Genomic DNA, 20,102 nt, shown 5'->3' with positions numbered 1-20,102 from the left:
GGAACAGTCTGCCACGAGTCCTGTATGGTGTCAGATATGGGAAACATTTTCTTAAAAACAGGAGGGGGAGCGAACGGAATACCTGGTCTATCCCACTCCTTAGTAACAATAGTCACAATCCTCTTAGGGACTGGAAAAAACATCAGTGTAAACAGGAACCTCTAAGTATCTGTCCATTTTACACAATTTCTCTGGGACCACTATAGGGTCACAATCGTCTAGAGTAGCTAATACCTCCTTGAGCAATCAGCGGAGGTGTTCAAGCTTAAATTTAAAGGCCGTCATATCAGAATCTGTCTGAGGGAGCGTCTTTCCTGAATCAGAAATCTCTTCCTCAGATAAATCCCTTACCCCTACTTCAGAACATTGTGAGGGTATATCAGATACGGCTACTAAAGCGTCAGACGGCTCAGCATTTGTTCTTAACCCAGAGCTGTCACCCTTTCCTTGTAAACCAGGCAGTTTAGAGAAAACCTCTGAGGGTTTTATTCATAACTGTGGCCATGTCTTGTAAAGTAAATGAATTAGACGCACTAGAGGTACTTGGCGTCACTTGTGCGGGCGTTACTGGTTGTGACACTTGGGAAGAGCTAGATGATAAACCCTCATTTCCTTCTAACTGAGAATCATCTATTGCAATATTTTTAAGTGCTAAAATAGGCTCTTTATAATTTATAGATATATCAGTGCAAGTGGGATACATTCTAAGAGGGGGTTCCACAATGGCTTCTAAACACATAGAACAAGGATTTTCCTTGGTGTCAGACATGTTAAACAGGCTAGTAATGTAACAAGCAAGCTTGGAAAAAACTTTAATCAAAAACGGTACTGTGCCTTTATGAGAAAAAAAGCTGCACAAACTCTGCAAAACAGTGTGTAAAAAAGCAGTAAACACAACAAATTTTTTACAGTAGCATCATAAAGCCTTAGTAACTTTGCACCACTATGCAAATTAACCCCTTAATGTAAAAACCGGATTGAAAAAACTTCAAAATCGGTAAAATAACGTTCAGCACCTTGCCACAGCTCTGCTGTGGTGCCTATCTGCCCTTTAGAAATGATTTGTGGGGAAAAAAACCTCTTTACAGCTCTCAAATACAGCAGGAATCTCTGGTGAAGTAGCTGGATGCTTCTGAGGTAAATAAACTGTGCAACTGAAAATAGGCCCCTCCCACCTCACTCGAAGTTATGGGGCCTAAAAAACACCACAGAGTGTTTCTTAAACTAGCCATGTGGGTTAATAACCCTTAAACAAGCTACAAAGACCCCTTAAATTCCCTCAAAAAAACGTTTTATTTGTAATTAAACCAAAACGTTTTTTCCTATTAGTGTCACCAGTAAACAATGAGCCCTTTATGCAAGCTTGGATTCCTCTTTTACTGAATACAGCTTACCTTTCCCTCATGGGGATATTGCCAGCCTTTTCTAGAAATAACAGTCTGTCTAGAAAAAAATAGACTGAACATACCTTAATGCAGTTTAGCCTGCAAACCGTTCCCCCAACTGAAGTTTTCCTGTACTCTTCAGCCCTTGTGAGAACAGCAGTGGATCTTAGTTACAAAATGCTAAGATCATCCTCCTTGCAGAAATCTTCATCCCTTTTCTGCCAGAGAGTAAATAGTGCACACCGGTACCATTTAAAATAACAAATATTTGCTTGAGAAAATAAAAAATTAACATTTTTGTCACCACACTCACTTTGCCCTTCCTATCAGTTAAGCAGGCAGAGAGAATGACTGGAGGGTGGAGCTAAGGGAGGAGCTATATGGACAGCTCTGCTGTTGATGCTCTCTCTGCCACTTCCTGTAGGGAAGGAGAATATCCCATAAGTATGGATGAATCCGTGGACTCGATACATCTTACAAGAGAAAAGTACTTTTTCAGATCATCAGCATTTAACAGATGCTCTAAATTAAGACCAACACTGACAAATATCCAAGTCACTGGTACTTTATATAATAGAATGGTCACTACTTGACTTTTAACTATTTATGCCTTTACTCAACTATAACAGCAGCCACATGCGCTGCATCTTTTTCTGGCAGACAATCACTAAGGAGGAATGTGAACAAAAGCCAAAAGAAGAGAAAAAAAAAAAATATGTATCTCAAAATGCATTCCTTTGGTTGGCCAGATATTGTAGATTCTGGTTATGAGTCACAAGAATTTACTATGTAAAATCAGGATTCACAGTTGCAATTAAAGAAAAATTTCCTGGAATAGAAAACAAAAAAAAATTTTCCCATGAAAATGGCCCGTTTCATAATTTTGTAATTTAAAATTTTTCCACATACAGATGACAAGAGATACACAGCACTCATGCACGTCAGAGAATTTAATCGACCATGCAGATATATGGTCTGATGCAAACCTTCTGAGACTTAGGAAAACACATTATAAAATCATCTTAACTTCCGACATCATTTATGAAAGCCACCTTAGATTTATTGTAATCCAAAGCTATTACTTAAAACGTTTATGGGGTAGTTTCTTTTTTTTAAATGTATTTATGCAGTTGTGAAATCAGGATCATGCTATGGCACACCAGGCAAAAAGAACACTAAATTCTGTTAGTGCATTTGTTTTTATTGGGTTTATTATTGCACTATTGCTTGCACATAGTTATGTATTTAAACCCTTTAAAGGCTCAGGAGAAGCAATGAACTACAGGGAGCTAGCCACTGGCTCATCAAATAAGTTCAGCTAGCTCCCAGTAGCACATTGCTAATCGGAAGTTGACAAACTATGCAGGGCATAAGCACAGTTATACATAACAATGCAATAATAAAATGATCTAAGTTTGTTTGCATTTTTTAGGTCCCTTTAAAGTGATGGTAAACTCCGCTGTAGCACAATTGTGTATATACAAACTACAGTAACCAAATATTTAGACTGCAACATTTAAAAAAAAATAAATGTGACTTTATGTATTTTTTCATTTGTTTATAATAACCGTATATCACTCAGACCCCCATAATTTCCCTTCTAGCACCGAAGTGACGTGCATTGCAGTCCCACCTGCTATATACATCAAAGCCTTTGTGTTCACCCGAGATGGTTCTGAAATAGAGTTTTCGCAAAGGTCTTAATGACGTACGCCAAGTAAACATTGAAGAGGATGTGTGATTAAATCAAATGATCAAGATTGGCCGACTGTGCAGAAAGAAGTGGGATGTATTGTGCATGCGTGTACAGCACACAGACATAAGCCTGTCTAGACAATTGAATAGTGATTGGATGCACCTGTAAGAACAATTTATTTGATCGTGGGGGCCGGAGGGTGCTCATAATCCAGTGAAATATAAAAGCTAAAATTTAAATAAAAAATTATAATACACTTTATCAAGCAATAATGTATATGCGAGGTTAAAGGGACACTGAACCCAATTTTTTTCTTTCGTGATTCAGATAAAGCATGCAATTTTAAGCAACTTTCTAATTTACTCCTATTATCACATTTTTTCATTCTCTTGGTATCTTTATTTGAAATGCAAGAATGTAAGTTTAGATGCCGGCCCATTTTTTGTGAACAACCTGGGTTGTTCCTGCTGATTGGTGGATAAATTCACCCATCAATAAACAAGGGCTGTCCAGCGCCCTGAACCAAAAATAGCTCAGATGCCTTTTTCAAATAAAGATAGCATGAGAACAAAGAAAAATTGATAATAGGAGTAAATTAGAAAGTTGCTTACAATTGCATGCTCTATCTGAATCACAAAAGAAAAAATGTGGGTTCAGTGTCCCTTTAATTGGACGCAGACATTTATTTAAGATCAAGATGGGACACAGAGTTTACCATCACTTAAATTGTGGATATAAATTTACTACGTTCACTATGTTTTACTATCAAGTTTTACAATTTGCCAACCTACTTTTCAAGTTAATATATTTTAAAAAAGATATGAGATACAAAAATTTGGCTGGTGAGTACAGGCAGACTACAGTTTAGGTAAGGTTACAGATCCTTTATTTTAGCTCAATGCAATGAAAAAAAAACAGAATTTATGCTTACCTGATAAATTACTTTCTCCAACGGTGTGTCCGGTCCACGGCGTCATCCATAACTTGTGGGAATATTCTCCTCCCCAACAGGAAATGGCAAAGAGCACAGCAAAAGCTGTCCATATAGTCCCTCCTAGGCTCCGCCCACCCCAGTCATTCGACCGACGGACAGGAGAAAAAAAAAGGAGAAACCATAAGGTGCCGTGGTGACTGTAGTTAAAAAAAGAAATTCATCAAACCTGATTAAAAAACCAGGGCGGGCCGTGGACCGGACACACCGTTGGAGAAAGTAATTTATCAGGTAAGCATAAATTCTGTTTTCTCCAACATTGGTGTGTCCGGTCCACGGCGTCATCCATAACTTGCGGGAACCAATACCAAAGCTTTAGGACACGGATGAAGGGAGGGAGCCAATCAGGTTACCTAAACAGAAGGCACCACGGCTTGCAAAACCTTTCTCCGAAATATAGCCTCCGAAGAAGCAAAAGTATCAAATTTGTAGAATTTGGCAAAAGTGTGCAGGGAAGACCAAGTCGCTGCCTTACATATCTGATCAACAGAAGCCTCGTTCTTGAAGGCCCATGTGGAAGCCACAGCCCTAGTAGAGTGAGCTGTGATGCGCTCAGGAGGCTGCCGTCCGGCAGTCTCGTAAGCCAATCGGATGATGCTTTTCAGCCAAAAGGAAAGAGAGGTAGCAGTAGCTTTTTGACCTCTCCTCTTGCCAGAATAAACGACAAACAGAGAAGACGTTTGTCTGAAATCCTTTGTTGCTTCTAAATAGAACTTTAAAGCACGAACTACATCTAAATTGTGTAACAAACGTTCCTTCTTTGAAACTGGATTCGGACACAAAGAAGGCACAACTATTTCCTGGTTAATATTCTTGTTGGAAACAACCTTTGGAAGGAAACCAGGTTTAGTACGCAAAACAACCTTATCTGAATGGAACACCAGATAGGGCGGATTACACTGCAAGGCAGATAACTCAGAAACTCTTCTAGCAGAAGAAATAGCAACCAAAAACAGAACTTTCCAAGATAACATCTTGATATCTATGGAATGTAGAGGTTCAAACGGAACCCCTTGAAGAACTGAAATAACTAAATTCAGACTCCAGGGAGGAGTCAAAGGTCTGTAAACAGGCTTGATCCTGACCAAAGCCTGAACAAAAGCTTGAACATCAGGAACAGCTGCCAGTCGTTTGTGTAACAAGACAGATAAAGCAGAAATCTGTCCCTTTAGAGAACTCGCTGATAATCCCTTATCCAAACCTTCTTGGAGAAAGGAAAGGATCCTAGGAATTTTGATCTTACTCCATGAGAATCCCTTGGATTCACACCAACAGATATATCTTTTCCATATTTTATGGTAAATTTTTCTAGTTACAGGTTTTCTGGCTTGTACCAGAGTATCTATTACAGAATCCGAAAACCCTCGCTTAGATAAAATCAAGCGTTCAATTTCCAAGCCGTCAGATGGAGAGAAACTAGATTTGGATGTTCGAATGGACCTTGTACTAGAAGATCCTGTCTCAAAGGTAGCTTCCAAGTGGAGCCGATGACATATTCACCAGGTCTGCATACCGAGTCCTGCGTGGCCACGCAGGAGCTATCAAGATCACAGAGGCCCTCTCCTGCTTGATCCTGGCTACCAGCCTGGGAATGAGAGGAAACGGTGGAAACACATAAGCTAGGTTGAAGGTCCAAGGCGCTACTAATGCATCCACTAGAGTCGCCTTGGGATCCCTGGATCTGGACCCGTAGCAAGGAACCTTGAAGTTCTGATGAGACGCCATCAGATCCATGTCTGAAATGCCCCATAATTGAGTCAACTGGGCAAATATCTCTGGGTTGAGTTCCCACTCCCCCGGATGGAATGTCTGACGACTCAGATAATCCGCCTCCCAGTTTTCCACTCCTGGGATGTGGATCGCAGATAGGTGGCAGGAGTGATCCTCCGCCCATTTTATGATTTTGGTCACTTCTCTCATCGCCAGGGAACTCCTTGTTCCCCCCTGATGGTTGATGTAAGCAACAGTCGTCATGTTGTCTGATTGGAATCTTATGAATCTGGCCCTTGCTAGTTGAGGCCAAGCCCTGAGAGTATTGAATATCGCTCTCAGTTCCAGAATGTTTATCGGGAGAAGAGACTCTTCCCGAGACCATAGCCCCTGAGCTTTCAGGGAGTCCCAGACCGCGCCCCAGCCCACTAGACTGGCGTCGGTCGTGATGATGACCCACTCTGGTATGTGAAAGCTCATTCCCTGGGACAGGTGATCCTGGGTTAGCCACCAACGGAGTGAGTCTCTGGTCTTCTGATCTACTTGAATAATGTTTGTCCAGAAAGGCGAACCTTAGGAACTGATGATGATCTATGTGGATAGGAATATGTAGATACGCATCCTTTAGATCCACGGTAGTCATAAATTGACCCTCCTGGATTGTAGGTAAAATCGTTCAAATGGTTTCCATTTTGAACGATGGCACTCTGAGAAATTTGTTTAGGAACTTTAAATCCAGAAATGGTCTGAAAGTTCCCTCTTTTTTGGGAACCACAAACAGATTTGAGTAAAACCCCATTCCTTGTTCCACGGTTGGAAATGGGTGTATCACTCCCATTTTTAACAGGTCTTCTACACAATGTAAGAATGCCTGTCTCTTTATTTGGTTTGAAGATAAGTGAGACATGTGGAACCTTCACCTTGGGGGTAGTTCCTTGAATTCCAGAAGATAACCCTGAGAAACTATTTCTAGTGCCCAGGGATCCTGAACATCTCTTGCCCAAGCCTGAGCGAAGAGAGAGAGTCTGCCCCCTACTAGATGCGGTCCCGGATCGGGGGCTACTCCTTCATGCTGTCTTGTTAGCAGCAGAAGGTTTCGTGGCCTGCTTACCCTTGTTCCAGCCTTGCATCGGTTTCCAAGCTGGTTTGGTTTGCGAAGCATTACCCTCTTGTCTAGAGGCTGCAGAGTTGGAGGCCGGTCCGTTCCTGAAATTGCAAAAGGAACGAAAATTAGACTTATTCTTGGCTTTGAAAGGCCTATCTTGTGGGAGGGCGTGGCCCTTACCCCCAGTGATGTCTGAGATAATCTCTTTCAATTCTGGCCCAAAAAGAGTTTTACCCTTGAAAGGGATATTAAGCAATTTTGTCTTGGAAGATACAACCGCTGACCAAGACTTTAGCCAGAGCGCTCTGCGCGCCACAATTGCAAACCCAGAATTTTTCGCCGCTAATCTAGCTAACTGCAAAGCGGCATCTAAAATAAAGGAATTAGCTAACTTAAGTGCGTGAACCCTGTCCATAACCTCCTCATACGGAGTATGTCTACTGAGCGACTTTTCTAGTTCTTCGAACCAGAACCACGCTGCTGTAGTGACAGGAATAAAACACGAAATAGGTTGCAGGAGGTAACCTTGCTGTACAAAAATCTTTTTAAGCAAACCCTCCAATTTTTTATCCATAGGATCTTTGAAAGCACAATTATCCTCGATAGGAATAGTAGTGCGCTTGGCTAGTGTAGAAACTGCCCCCTCGACCTTAGGGACTGTCTGCCATAAGTCCTTTCTGGGGTCGACCATAGGAAATAATTTCTTAAATATAGGAGGGGGAACAAAAGGTATGCCGGGCTTCTCCCACTCCTTATTCACTATGTCCGCCACCCGCTTGGGTATAGGAAAAGCGTCGGGGTGCACCGGAACCTCTAGGAACTTGTCCATCTTGCACAATTTTTCTGGAATGACCAGGTTTTCACAATCATCCAGAGTAGATAACACCTCCTTAAGCAGTGCGCGGAGATGCTCTAATTTAAATTTAAATGTCACAACATCAGGTTCTGCCTGTTGAGAAATTCTACCTGAATCTGAAATTTCCCCATCTGACAAAACCTCCCTCACGGCCCCTTCAGATTGGTGTGAGGGTATGACAGAGCAATTATCATCAGCGCCCTCCTGCTCTACAGTGTTTAAAACAGAGCAATCGCGCTTTCTCTGATATGAAGGCATTTTGGATAAAATATTTGCTATGGAGTTATCCATTACTGCCGTCAATTGTTGCATAGTAATAAGCATTGGCGCGCTAGAAGTACTAGGGGCCTCCTGCGTGGGCAAAACTGGTGTAGACACAGAAGGAGATGATGTAGAACTAGGTCTACTCCCTTCATCTGATGAATCATCTTGGGCAACTTTACTATCTGTGACAGTACTGTCCTTACTTTGTTTGGACGCTATGGCACAATTATCACACAATTTTGAAGGGGGAGACACATTGGCTTCCATACATACAGAACATAGCTTATCTGAAGGCACAGACATGTTAAACAGGCTTAAACTTGTCAATAAAGTACAAAAACCGTTTTTAAACAAAACCGTTACTGTCTCTTTAAATTTTAAACAGTGCACACTTTATTACTGAATATGTGAAAAACTATGAAGGAATTGTTCAAATTTAACCAAATTTTCACCACAGTGTCTTAAAGCATTCAAAGCATTGCACCCCAAATTTGAGACCTTTAACCCTTAAAATGAAGAAACCGGAGCCGGTTAAAGTTTTAACCCCTCTACAGTCCCAGCTACAGCCTTTGCTGCGACTTTACCAAACCCAGGGGTATACGATACCAAATGAAGCCTTCTAGGAACCTTTTCAAATACTTTCAGACCCACACACATGCAGCTGCATGTCCTGCTCTCAAAAGAAACTGCGCAGTAATGGCGCAAAAATGAGGCTCAGCCTACTACAGGGAAGGCCCTTCCTGACTGAAAAGGTGTCTTAACCAGTGCCTGACGTTAAAAAAACGTTCCCCAAATTTTATAAGTGTGAATATGAACATCAATGTTTATAAAAAGCCCAAATAAAGCAATCGATCTTGCCCATAAAAATGTCTACCAGTTTTATAGCCCACATTAAGCCCTTTATTCTGTTTGTCTTAGACTAAGAAAATGGCTTACCGGTCCCCATGAGGGGAAATGACAGCCTTCCAGCATTACACAGTCTTGTTAGAAAAATGGCTAGTCATACCTTAAGCAGAAAAGTCTGCTGTTTCCCCCAACTGAAGTTATTTCATCTCAACAGTCCTATGTGGAAACAGCAAACGATTTTAGTTACTGCTGCTAAAATCATATTCCTCTCACAAACAGAACTCTTCATCTTTTTCTGTTTCAGAGTAAATAGTAGATACCAGCACTATTTTAAAATAACAAACTCTTGAAAGTAGAATAAAAAACTACAACTAATCACCACATACTCTTCACCATCTCCGTGGAGATGTTGCCTGTGCAACGGCAAAGAGAATGACTAGGGTGGGCGGAGCCTAGGAGGGACTATATGGACAGCTTTTGCTGTGCTCTTTGCCATTTCCTGTTGGGGAGGAGAATATTCCCACAAGTTATGGATGACGCCGTGGACCGGACACACCAATGTTGGAGAAACAAGTGTTTGTAAACCCTCCCTAAAAAAGCTGTACATTCAGGTTCAGAAAATGGCAAAAAAGAAAATTAGAAACTGTGGGTAAAGGAAACGTGACAAAATGTTCCATCTTTCATTATATTCTGAGATAGGGGATATCAATGAATAGTTCAGTGATAAAATACTAATTACATAGTGTATTATAAAAACAAAGAAATTTCCATTATAAATAAGCAAAATAAGTCCTTGTGAACTAAATTCATGCATCTAGATTTCCATAAATGTCCACTACATAGCACTTTCATCCAACATACAGAATATCGAGTAAAGAAAAATCCTGAATGTGAAGTTTACATAAATCAAATTTCCATTTACTTTAAGTATTCTCAAGGTTTTCACCAACACTTTGGCATGAAATGATTCTTAGAAACTCATCCAGCTGACAATTACACAATTTCCCTAAAACTCACTGCAGTTTTGTATTATAGACTTAACTTTTTAAGCGTTCTCAATTTCATCTCTTTGAGGTGATCGTCACAGAAACAGGAAGATTACATTTAAAAAATGGATGAAACAAAGCATTTAATGGATTTTCAACCCCAATAAGCAGCCACTATCATTTTTTAAATATTAGTTTGTATTGTTTGGGAACATATTTAAAAGGAATGTCATTTCGGAGACTTAAAAATGGAGTATCACATGAGCATAATCAATTTATGGCAATTTACATTTTGCAAACAAAATCTGTGGTGAACACAGAACATCCAGCGATCAAATACAACCAGAGGGATAAAATGATAGTACAAAATAGAGCTGTAAGCAAACCCTGACTCTATATTATAGATTATTAGGATAAAATACATTTTGTGAACAGTCTAATTGGTGCAAGCAATAAAACAAATGCATTTAAATCCATGTTATGACCTTATATTAAACATTCTTACCTGAGAAAGATCTGGAATGTCTCCTCTATCAATTCCAACTTGCTGGAAAATAAATAATAAATACAAAAATTAGCTTTTTAAACAATCACTAGTTATAAACTCTTTATGTAAACTTAGGATCTGGAAGCATTGTTCTATTCAGGACAACCTTTGAATAAAATGGTTTAAAAAGTTAGTATAGTATTTAAACAGACATAAAAGTAGAATTTGAAAGGCACAGCAGTGTATTTAAAAACAGATTTATGCCTATTGATATATGAATTTCTTATATGTGCTGGTGTAAAGTTGGCCTCTGAACATAGGAATAGATAAAAAATGCCTCCTAGAAGACAGAGAAGGTTGAATCATTCCCTACAAACACGCCGCCCCTTCCTGTTTTGTTCATGCACCGCAAAGGAAGAACAGAAGAGAAAGGAAGTTTGATAATGAAACACCTCACCATACAAAGGCTCTCACTGCTAAAAATTAAATTGTTAAATATGTTGGGAAAGGTTATGATTGTGTTAGCCAATAGTTAAGGCAACAAATTCTAATAAGGGAAGAAAAAAAAAAAGAAAAAAAACAGATACCTTTAAAAAGCTAAGAGGAAGACTGAGGTGCCAGTGAGGCAGGAGGGCTTTTATAGCGTTCTTGGGGTTTGGGAATCTTTGCCTCCTCCTAGTGGCAGGGAAGAGTAATTTTGATGAGTAATGGACCATGGACTCCTACCACCTGTATGAAAGAAACAAATGCACACTTTTCAGTCCCCGAAAGCTGTGGATGCAGCTTCAGGGACTGAAACACTAGTTAACTAGCTGCGGTCTTAAGATCCGGGATGATTGACAAGTCCTGCTCTCTAGATATAATGGTTGGGTAAGAGCAGGGGGCACGGCTGCACAATGATAACTGCAGATGCTGCTCACTTGCCACAATGGTGGGCAGACAAGGTTAGTAGAGGTGAGCCTTGTCCATTCAGCATGTGTTAAAAGGAGCCCAAAGACTGTATGACAAAAGGGATCTTGTTATTCTTAAAGGTTGAATCTTTTTCTTTCATCAATATATTTAAAAAAATCACTTCACCTTTATTTATTTTTCCACAAAAGAAATTATGCTAACTTTATACACCTTTGGAAAAGGAGACACTACATATATGAGAAACATTTAGTATGAGAACCAAGAATAACTCAGTGACCCAAAAACCTGAGGAAGAAGACAATAATCCTCTCCTGTTGGGAAAAAAAAAACAACTTCATCTGGAAACTAAGTTCTCAGGAAAGGCAGATGGTTAAATGAATCACCAACTTGAATAATAATAAAAATAAAAAAAACATTAACATTTGGGTCAAAACAAAATCGTAGAAAAGAAAAAAAAAATGAGTCCAAAACTCACTGTGAAAACTCAAAGGCATGAAGATGCTGATTCCCAAGCCTGTTAACAGACTAATTCCTTCACACTTCTATTTATAAGGAATTTTAATAACATTAAGATGGATCAATAGATCTGCCTGGGAATTAAGATGATCTGGAATATGACTTGGAGAAAATGTCCCGTGAACATATTCTGTCCACCTTGTGAAAGCTGCAATTTCTCCCATTGCAAGCCTGCAATAAACACTATGATAGTTGACACCTTTATGGGAGGTAGAACTCAGATGGATACCTTGAGTCTTGTGCTGACTATCACCCACAGTACATATTAATAAACTGGTACAGATTTGGCTGCAGAAAACTCCTTCCCTTGGAGTAAGGAAATCCTATAATTAAGTGAGCTATGAATTCTGTGAAAAAAAATCTTGAAAACTTCATGGGGATAGTTATGCTTCCTATCAGAATTCTCAGCTTTAAAAAAGTCTTTGAGGAGGAAACTCTTTGGGCATTAGGTCTGCCTGGCCTTGCCTGTTGGAGCTTTCAAGGAAGATGATCAGACTTCCAATATATATTAAGAGCAGCAATATAGTTCCTATGAAACAATGACCATTAACCCCAATTAAGAGTGTATAAAGTGAGATCTTGTGGTCCTGGAAAACACAAAAATATCCTGTGACAATGGATAGCAAAACATTGCAGGCTTAGAGCAGAATATTAGAATACCTATCACCATCATAGTCTGAATAAAAACAAATTCCAACCAAAAAAAAAAAAAAAAAAAAAAGCTTGCAAGTTCAAGCAAGCCACAGTAAGGTCAAAAATGTTTTTTTGATTCAGAAAGAGAATTCAATTTAAATCAACTTTCCAATTGACTTCTATTATTTAATGTTTTGTTCTCTTGATATTCTTTTTCTGAAAAGCATACTTAGGTAGGCTGAGGAGCAGGTAAAATACTGGGAGCTAGCAGATGACAGGTGGTTGCACATAAATACCTCTTGTCACTAGCTCACCTAATGCAGTAGTGCATTGCTGTTCATTCAACAAAAGATAAGAGTAAAGCAAATTTGATAACCAACGCAAATGGGTAAGTTCTTTTTAAAACTGTATGCTATATCTGAATCCTGAAAGAAAAATCCTGGTTTTCATGTCCCTGTGTGGACTCTAGAAACCAATAGACAAAGACCCTGCCATACAATATTTACTTATCCTTCCCATCATTAAATAAGATAAAAACAAAACAGAAAAACACAACTGCCTTTTTAAGATCAATAGAACGAATAGACTGATCAGGTTCATATACTAATTCAGAAAAATGATATATGGCATCAAAACTGGAATATATCTGATCAGAAAATAAAGTCCTCCGAAATTAGGCTAGTAACCAAGAATGAAATGGGAGGTACCTCTTGCATTAATGGACAGTCTACTCCAGAATTTATATTGTTTAAAAATATATAAATTTTATTTACTTGCATCTAAGCCTCTGCAGACTGCCCCCTTATTTCAGTTATTTTCACAGACTTTTATTTAAGCCAATCAGTGCCATCTCATAAGTAACTACACGGGAATGAGCACAATGTTAGCTATATGGCACACGTGAAATAACGCCCTCTAACTGTGAAAAACTGTCAAATGCAATGATAAAGATGCAGCCTTCAAGGGCTTAGAAATTAGCATAAGCACCTCCATAGGTTAAGCTTTCAACTAAGAATTCCAAGAGAATAAAGCAAATTTGATGATAAAGTAAATTGGAAAGTTGTTTAAAATTGCATGCCCTAGTTGATTCATAAATGTTTAATTTTTACTAATTTTAAACACCTCATTTGTGCTTGTCCTATACTTGCCAGAGAATTCAAAAAGCAAAATCTGTAATCCTGGAAAATGCTGCAAATTAAATAGCTTCTTTAAACAATCTGCAAAATTTTGAAAAACTGGGGCGCGATCCGATATAGGGCGTACTTTTCAGCACAAATCGGACAAACTAGCGATGTCCAGAAATAAGCGTAAGTACAAATTTCTGGAGTCGCCAGTGACATACGGCACTTTAGAAACTGCCGTCGCCTACAAAAACTAAAACTAAAGTATTCAATCTCCCGTAACTGTCTAACACGCCTCCCAAAAATAGCCCGACACGTATACCCCTCTATCCGCAATCCCCCCTCTCACTCCTAACAATAAATGTAGTAACCCCTAGACCCACCACAATGCAATAAACCTAATTATTAACCCCTAAACCACCATAGCCTACACCGCAATAAACCTATCCTAGTATTTAACCCTTAAACTGCCGCTCCCGGACCCCGCCGCCACCTATATTAAATGTATTACCCCCTAATCTGACCCCCCTACACCGCCGCGACCTATATTAAATATATTAACCCCTAAACCTAACCACCCCTAACTTAATTATTATTTAAATAAATCTAAATAATATTAATATTATTAACTAAATTATTCCTATTTAAAACTAAAGACTTACCTATAAAATAAACCCTAAAATAGCTACAATATAATGAATAATTACATTGTAGCTATTTTAGGGTTTATATTTATTTTACAGGTAACTTTGTATTTATTTTAGCTAGGTACAATAGCTATTAAATAGTTAATAACTATTTAATAGCTACCTAGTTAAAATAATTACAAAATTACCAGTAAAATAAATCCTAACCTAAGTTACAAATACACCTAACACGACACTATCAATTAATTAAATAAACTACAATTATCTAAACTAAAATACAATTAAACTAAACTATATTACAAAAAACAAACCATAAATTACAAAAAAATTAAAAATATTACAAGAAGTTTAAGCTAATTACACCTAATCTAAGCCCCCTAATAAAATAAAAAAGCCCCCCAAAATAATAAAATTTCCCTATCCTAAACTAAGTTACAAATAGCCCTTAAAAGGGCCTTTTGCGGCTGGACTGGTCCTTCCTACAATTAACACTCAGTAGATTTGGCTTTGGGGAAAAAATAATACAGCGTATTTTTAATTTATACACATTACCAGCAGCTAGAGTAAAAATCAATGGGGTAATTTCGGATCCGTTTACAATTACAAATGGCACCAGACAGGGCTGTGGGCTGTCCCCTGTCCCCCTTGTTATTCATTATTTCAATGGAGATATTAGCAGCCAAAATCCGTTCAGAGGTAAACATTAAAGGAATAAAAATTGGGGATCAAGAATATAAGATCTCATTGTATGCAGACGACGTGCTATTAACAATAACGGAGCCTGCAAGATCCATCAAAACCCTGGAGTCGATACTGCAGGAATTTGGGATTGACTCAATAATAAATCGGAGGCGCTTAAGTATGCAATTTCCCCTAGCGAATATAGTAAGTGTAAAGCTGATAGTTCTTTTGTGTGGAAAGAAACTTCCCTAAAATATTTAGGGGTACAATTAACACTGGATGACACACGGTTGTTCTTAGAAAATTACGTTAACCTAAAGTCCAGACTCCAAACGGATCTTAGTTCGTGGAGGCTGAAAATGACATCATGGCTAGGGAGAATACATATAGTAAAAATGAATGTGCTTCCACGTATCTTATATATTTTCCAGACTGTTACTATTAATATTCCGCGTACTTATTGCACTAATCTACAGAAAATAATTCCTTTATTTGGAGCAAAATTAAGCCAAGAATTAAGGCTTCTATTCTGTACAGGACAAGAAAAGAGGGAGGATTGGGAGTTCCAAATATTAGAAATTATCACAGAGCAATAATTCTTCAGAGGATTTTAGACTGGCATATAAACCAAAAGAATAAAGCCTGGGTTCAGTTAGAAAACAAGTTGATACCATCACAACCAATGAATAAACTGATTTGGACCCCAATAGAGGGTAGACCTGTAAACATTATGAGGTTCCCAATGATCATGCATATCTTTACGAACTGGGAAAAAATGATAACAGACTGCCCGTCTATATCTTCTATCCTGTCACCTTTACTCCCGATTACTAATAATGCTGAGTTGCAGTGGGGACATATTCCTAGTCGGGTTAGTCAATTGAATTTACATCAATCTACACCGTTATATTTTTTCTTAAATAACGGGAAGCTCAAATCTCAACAGGAGGTGGGAGACCTGTCTGGTGGTACATATGGTAATCGGTTAAAATATTTACAATTACAGAACTTCATGGCTTTACATTCAGAAAAAGAAAAATTAACTAGGCAATTAACCTTATTGGAGAAAATCTGTTTTAATGAATCTTCAATTAGAAGCACGGTTTCACTTAGTTATAAACTCCTTAACTCCTCAGATGACTTTATAAAACATAGGTTTATGCAAAAATGGGAAATGGAGACAGGGATACATATAGAAGATTCAGTCTGGAGGTCCATATGCGACAATGTAGCTAGATCTTCTTCCTCTTCCAACATCCAGGAGTTAAATTATAAAATACTTACCAGATGGTATTTGACGCATGCTAGACTTCATAGAATATATCCAAATGCCTCCATTTATTGTTGGAGGGGATGTGGGGGAATAGGAAATATGCAACATATATGGTGGGAGTGTCCCAGGGTGAAAGGTGCGTGGGGAATAATTTCAAGCTGTATTCAAAAGATCAGTGGGAAGATAGATTTTCAATTAGATATATTCACTGCCCTTTTGGGTAAATCCCTGAAAAAACAGAATTTATGTTTACCTGATAAATTACTTTCTCCAACGGTGTGTCCGGTCCACGGCGTCATCCTTACTTGTGGGATATTCTCTTCCCCAACAGGAAATGGCAAAGAGCCCAGCAAAGCTGGTCACATGATCCCTCCTAGGCTCCGCCTTCCCCAGTCATTCGACCGACGTAAAGGAGGAATATTTGCATAGGAGAAATCATATGATACCGTGGTGACTGTAGTTAAAGAAAATAAATCATCAGACCTGATTAAAAAACCAGGGCGGGCCGTGGACCGGACACACCGTTGGAGAAAGTAATTTATCAGGTAAACATAAATTCTGTTTTCTCCAACATAGGTGTGTCCGGTCCACGGCGTCATCCTTACTTGTGGGAACCAATACCAAAGCTTTAGGACACGGATGATGGGAGGGAGCAAATCAGGTCACCTAGATGGAAGGCACCACGGTTTGCAAAACCTTTCTCCCAAAAATAGCCTCAGAAGAAGCAAAAGTATCAAATTTGTAAAATTTGGTAAAAGTGTGCAGTGAAGACCAAGTCGCTGCCTTACATATCTGATCAACAGAAGCCTCGTTCTTAAAGGGCCCATGTGGAAGCCACGGCCCTAGTGGAATGAGCTGTGATTCTTTCAGGAGGCTGCCGTCCGGCAGTCTCATAAGCCAATCTGATGATGCTTTTAAGCCAAAAAGATAGAGAGGTAGAAGTTGCTTTTTGACCTCTCCTTTTACCAGAATAAACAACAAACAAGGAAGATGTTTGTCTGAAATCCTTTGTAGCATCTAAATAGAATTTTAGAGCACGGACAACGTCCAAATTGTGTAACAAACGTTCCTTCTATGAAACTGGATTCAGACACAAAGAAGGTACAACTATCTCCTGGTTAATATTTTTGTTGGAAACAACCTTCGGAATAAAACCAGGCTCAGTACGTAAAACCACCTTATCTGCATGGACCAGATAGGGCGGAGAACACTGCAGAGCAGATAACTCAGAAACTCTTCTAGCGGAAGAAATTGCAACCTAAAACAAAACTTTCCAAGATAATAACTTAATATCTACGGAATGTAAGGGTTCAAACGGAACCCCTTGAAGAACTGAAAGAACTAGATTAAAACTCCAGGGAAGAGTCAAAGGTCTGTAAACAGGCTTGATTCTAACCAGAGCCTGAACAAACGCTTAAACGTCTGGCACAGCTGCCAGCCTTTTGTGAAGTAAAACAGATAAAGCAGAGATCTGTCCCTTCAGAGAACTCGCAGAAAATCCTTTCTACAAACCTTCTTGTAGAAAGGAAAGAATCTTAGGAATTTTTATCTTGTTCCATGGGAATCCTTTAGATTCACACCAACAGATATATTTTTTCCATATATTATGGTAAATTTTTCTAGTTACAGGCTTTCTAGCCTGAATAAGAGTATCTATTACAGAATCTGAAAACCCACGCTTTGATAAAATCAAGCGTTCAAACTCCAAGCAGTCAGTTGGAGGAAAACCAGATTCGGATGTTCGAATGGACCCTGAATAAGAAGGTCCTGTCTCAAAGGTAGCTTCCATGGTGGAGCCGATGTCACATTCACCAGGTCTGCATACCAAGTCCTGCGTGGCCACACAGGAACTATCAAGGTCACCGAAGCCCTCTCCAGATTGATCCTGGCTACCAGCCTGGGAATGAGAGGAAACGGTGGGAATACATAAGCTAGGTTGAAGATCCAAGGTGCTACTATTGTATCCAATAGAGTCGCCTTGGGATCCCTGGATTTGGACCCGTAACAAGGGACCATGAAGTTCTGACGAGAGGCCATCAGAACCATGTCTGGAATGCCCCATAATTGAGTTATTTGGGCAAAAATTTCCAGATGGAGTTCCCACTCCCCCGGATGCTCCTCCATCGCCAGGGAACTCCTTGTTACCCCCTGATGGTTGATATATGTAACAGTCGTCATGATGTCTGATTGAAACCTTATGAATTTGGCCTTTGCTAGTCGAGGCCAAGCCTTGAGAGCATTGAATATCGCTCTCAGTTCCATTATGTTTATCGGGAGAAGAGAGTCTTCCCGAAACCATAGACCCTGAGTTTTCAGGGGTTCCCAGACCGCGCCCCAGCCCACCAGACTGGCGTCGGTCGTGACAATGACCTATTCTGGTCTGCGGAAGCTCATTCCCTGTGACAGGTTGTCCAGGGTCAGCCACCAACAGAGTGAATCTCTGGTTATTTAATCTACTAGGAACGTCGGAGACAAGTCTGTATAATCCCCATTCCACTGTCTGAGCATGCACAGGTGCAATGGTCTTAGATGAATTCGTGCAAAAGGAACTATGTCCATTGCCGCAACCATCAAACCTATTACTTCCATGGACTGCGCTATGGAAGGAAGAAGAACAGAATGAAGTACCTGACAAGAGCTTAGAAGTTTTGATTTTCTGGCCTCTGTCAGAAAAACCTTCATTTCTAAGGAAACTATTATTGTTCCCAAGAAGGGAACTCTTGTCGACGGGGACAGAGAACTTTTTTCTATGTTCACTTTCCACCTGTGAGATCTGAGAAAGGCTAGGACAATGTCCGTATGAGCCCTTGCTTTTGACAGAGACGACACTTGAATCAGGATGTCGTCCAAGTAAGGTACTACTGCAATGCCCCTTGGTCTTAGCACCGCTAGAAGGGACCCTAGTACCCTTGTGAAAATCCTTGGAGCAGTGGCTAATCCGAATGGAAGTGCCACAGGTAATGCTTGTCCAGAAAGGCGAACCTTAGGAGCCGAAAATGTTCCTTGTGGATAGGAATACGTAGGTACGCATCCTTTAAATCCACCGTGGTCATGAATTGACCTTCCTGGATGGTAAGAAGGATCCTTTCGAATGGTTTCCATTTTGAATGATGAAACCCTTAGAAACTTGTTTAGAATCTTGAGATCTAAAATAGGTCTGAATGTTCCCTCTTTTTTGGGAATTATGAACAGGTTGGAGTAAAAACCCATCCCTTGTTCTCCTAATGGAACAGGATGAATCACTCCCATGCTTAACAGGTCTTCTACACAGTGTAAGAATGCCTGTTCGAAGATAATTGAGACCCGTGGAACCTTCCCCTTGGGGGTAGTTCCTTGAATTCCAGGAGATAACCTTGAGAAACTATTTCTAGCGCCCAAGGATCCTGAACATCTCTTGCCCCAGCCTGAGCAAAGAGAGAAAGTCTGCCCCCCACCAGATCCTTCCCAGATCGGGGGCCAACACTTCCTGCTGTTTTGGTAGCAGTGGCAGGTGACTTGGCCTGCTTACCCTTGTTCCAGCCTTGCATCGGCCTCCAGGCTGGCTTGGTTTGAGAAGTATTACCCTCTTGCTTAGAGGGTGTAGAATTTGAGGCTGGTCCGTTTCTGCGAAAGGGACGAAAATTTGGCTTCTTTTTAGCCTTAAAAGACCTATCCAGAGGAAGGGCGTGGCCCTTTCCCCCAGTGATGTCTGAAATAATCTCTTTCAAGTCAGGGCCAAACAGTGTTTTACCCTTGAAAGGGATGTTAAGCAAAAGCGCTCTGCGCGCCACGATAGCAAACCCTGAATTATTCGCCGCTAATCTAGCTAATTGCAAAGCGGCATCTAAAATAAAAAAGAGTTAGCCAATTTAAGAGCTTGAACTCTGTCCAAAACCTCCTCGTACGAAGATTCTTTATTGAGCGACTTTTCTAGTTCTTCGAACCAGAAACACACAGCTGTAGTGACAGGAACAATGCATGAAATTGGTTGTAGAAGGTAACCTTGCTGAACAA

General features: G+C 39.8%; 1 protein-coding gene across 1 annotated transcript in view; it reads right to left on the bottom strand.

Moving 5' to 3' along the window:
• PICALM (phosphatidylinositol binding clathrin assembly protein) overlaps positions 1 to 20,102 on the bottom strand; it is a 404,046-nt gene that overhangs the window by 215,374 nt on the left and 168,570 nt on the right. The window contains exon 6 of the mRNA XM_053705595.1: positions 10,345 to 10,386. Coding sequence (XP_053561570.1) covers positions 10,345 to 10,386 — 42 coding nt within the window. The remainder of the gene's footprint in view (positions 1 to 10,344; positions 10,387 to 20,102) is intronic.

This window comes from Bombina bombina, chromosome 3, assembly GCF_027579735.1.
Source record: "Bombina bombina isolate aBomBom1 chromosome 3, aBomBom1.pri, whole genome shotgun sequence".
NCBI classification, from domain to species: domain Eukaryota; kingdom Metazoa; phylum Chordata; class Amphibia; order Anura; family Bombinatoridae; genus Bombina; species Bombina bombina.
This window is presented reverse-complemented; position numbering and strand designations above follow the sequence as displayed.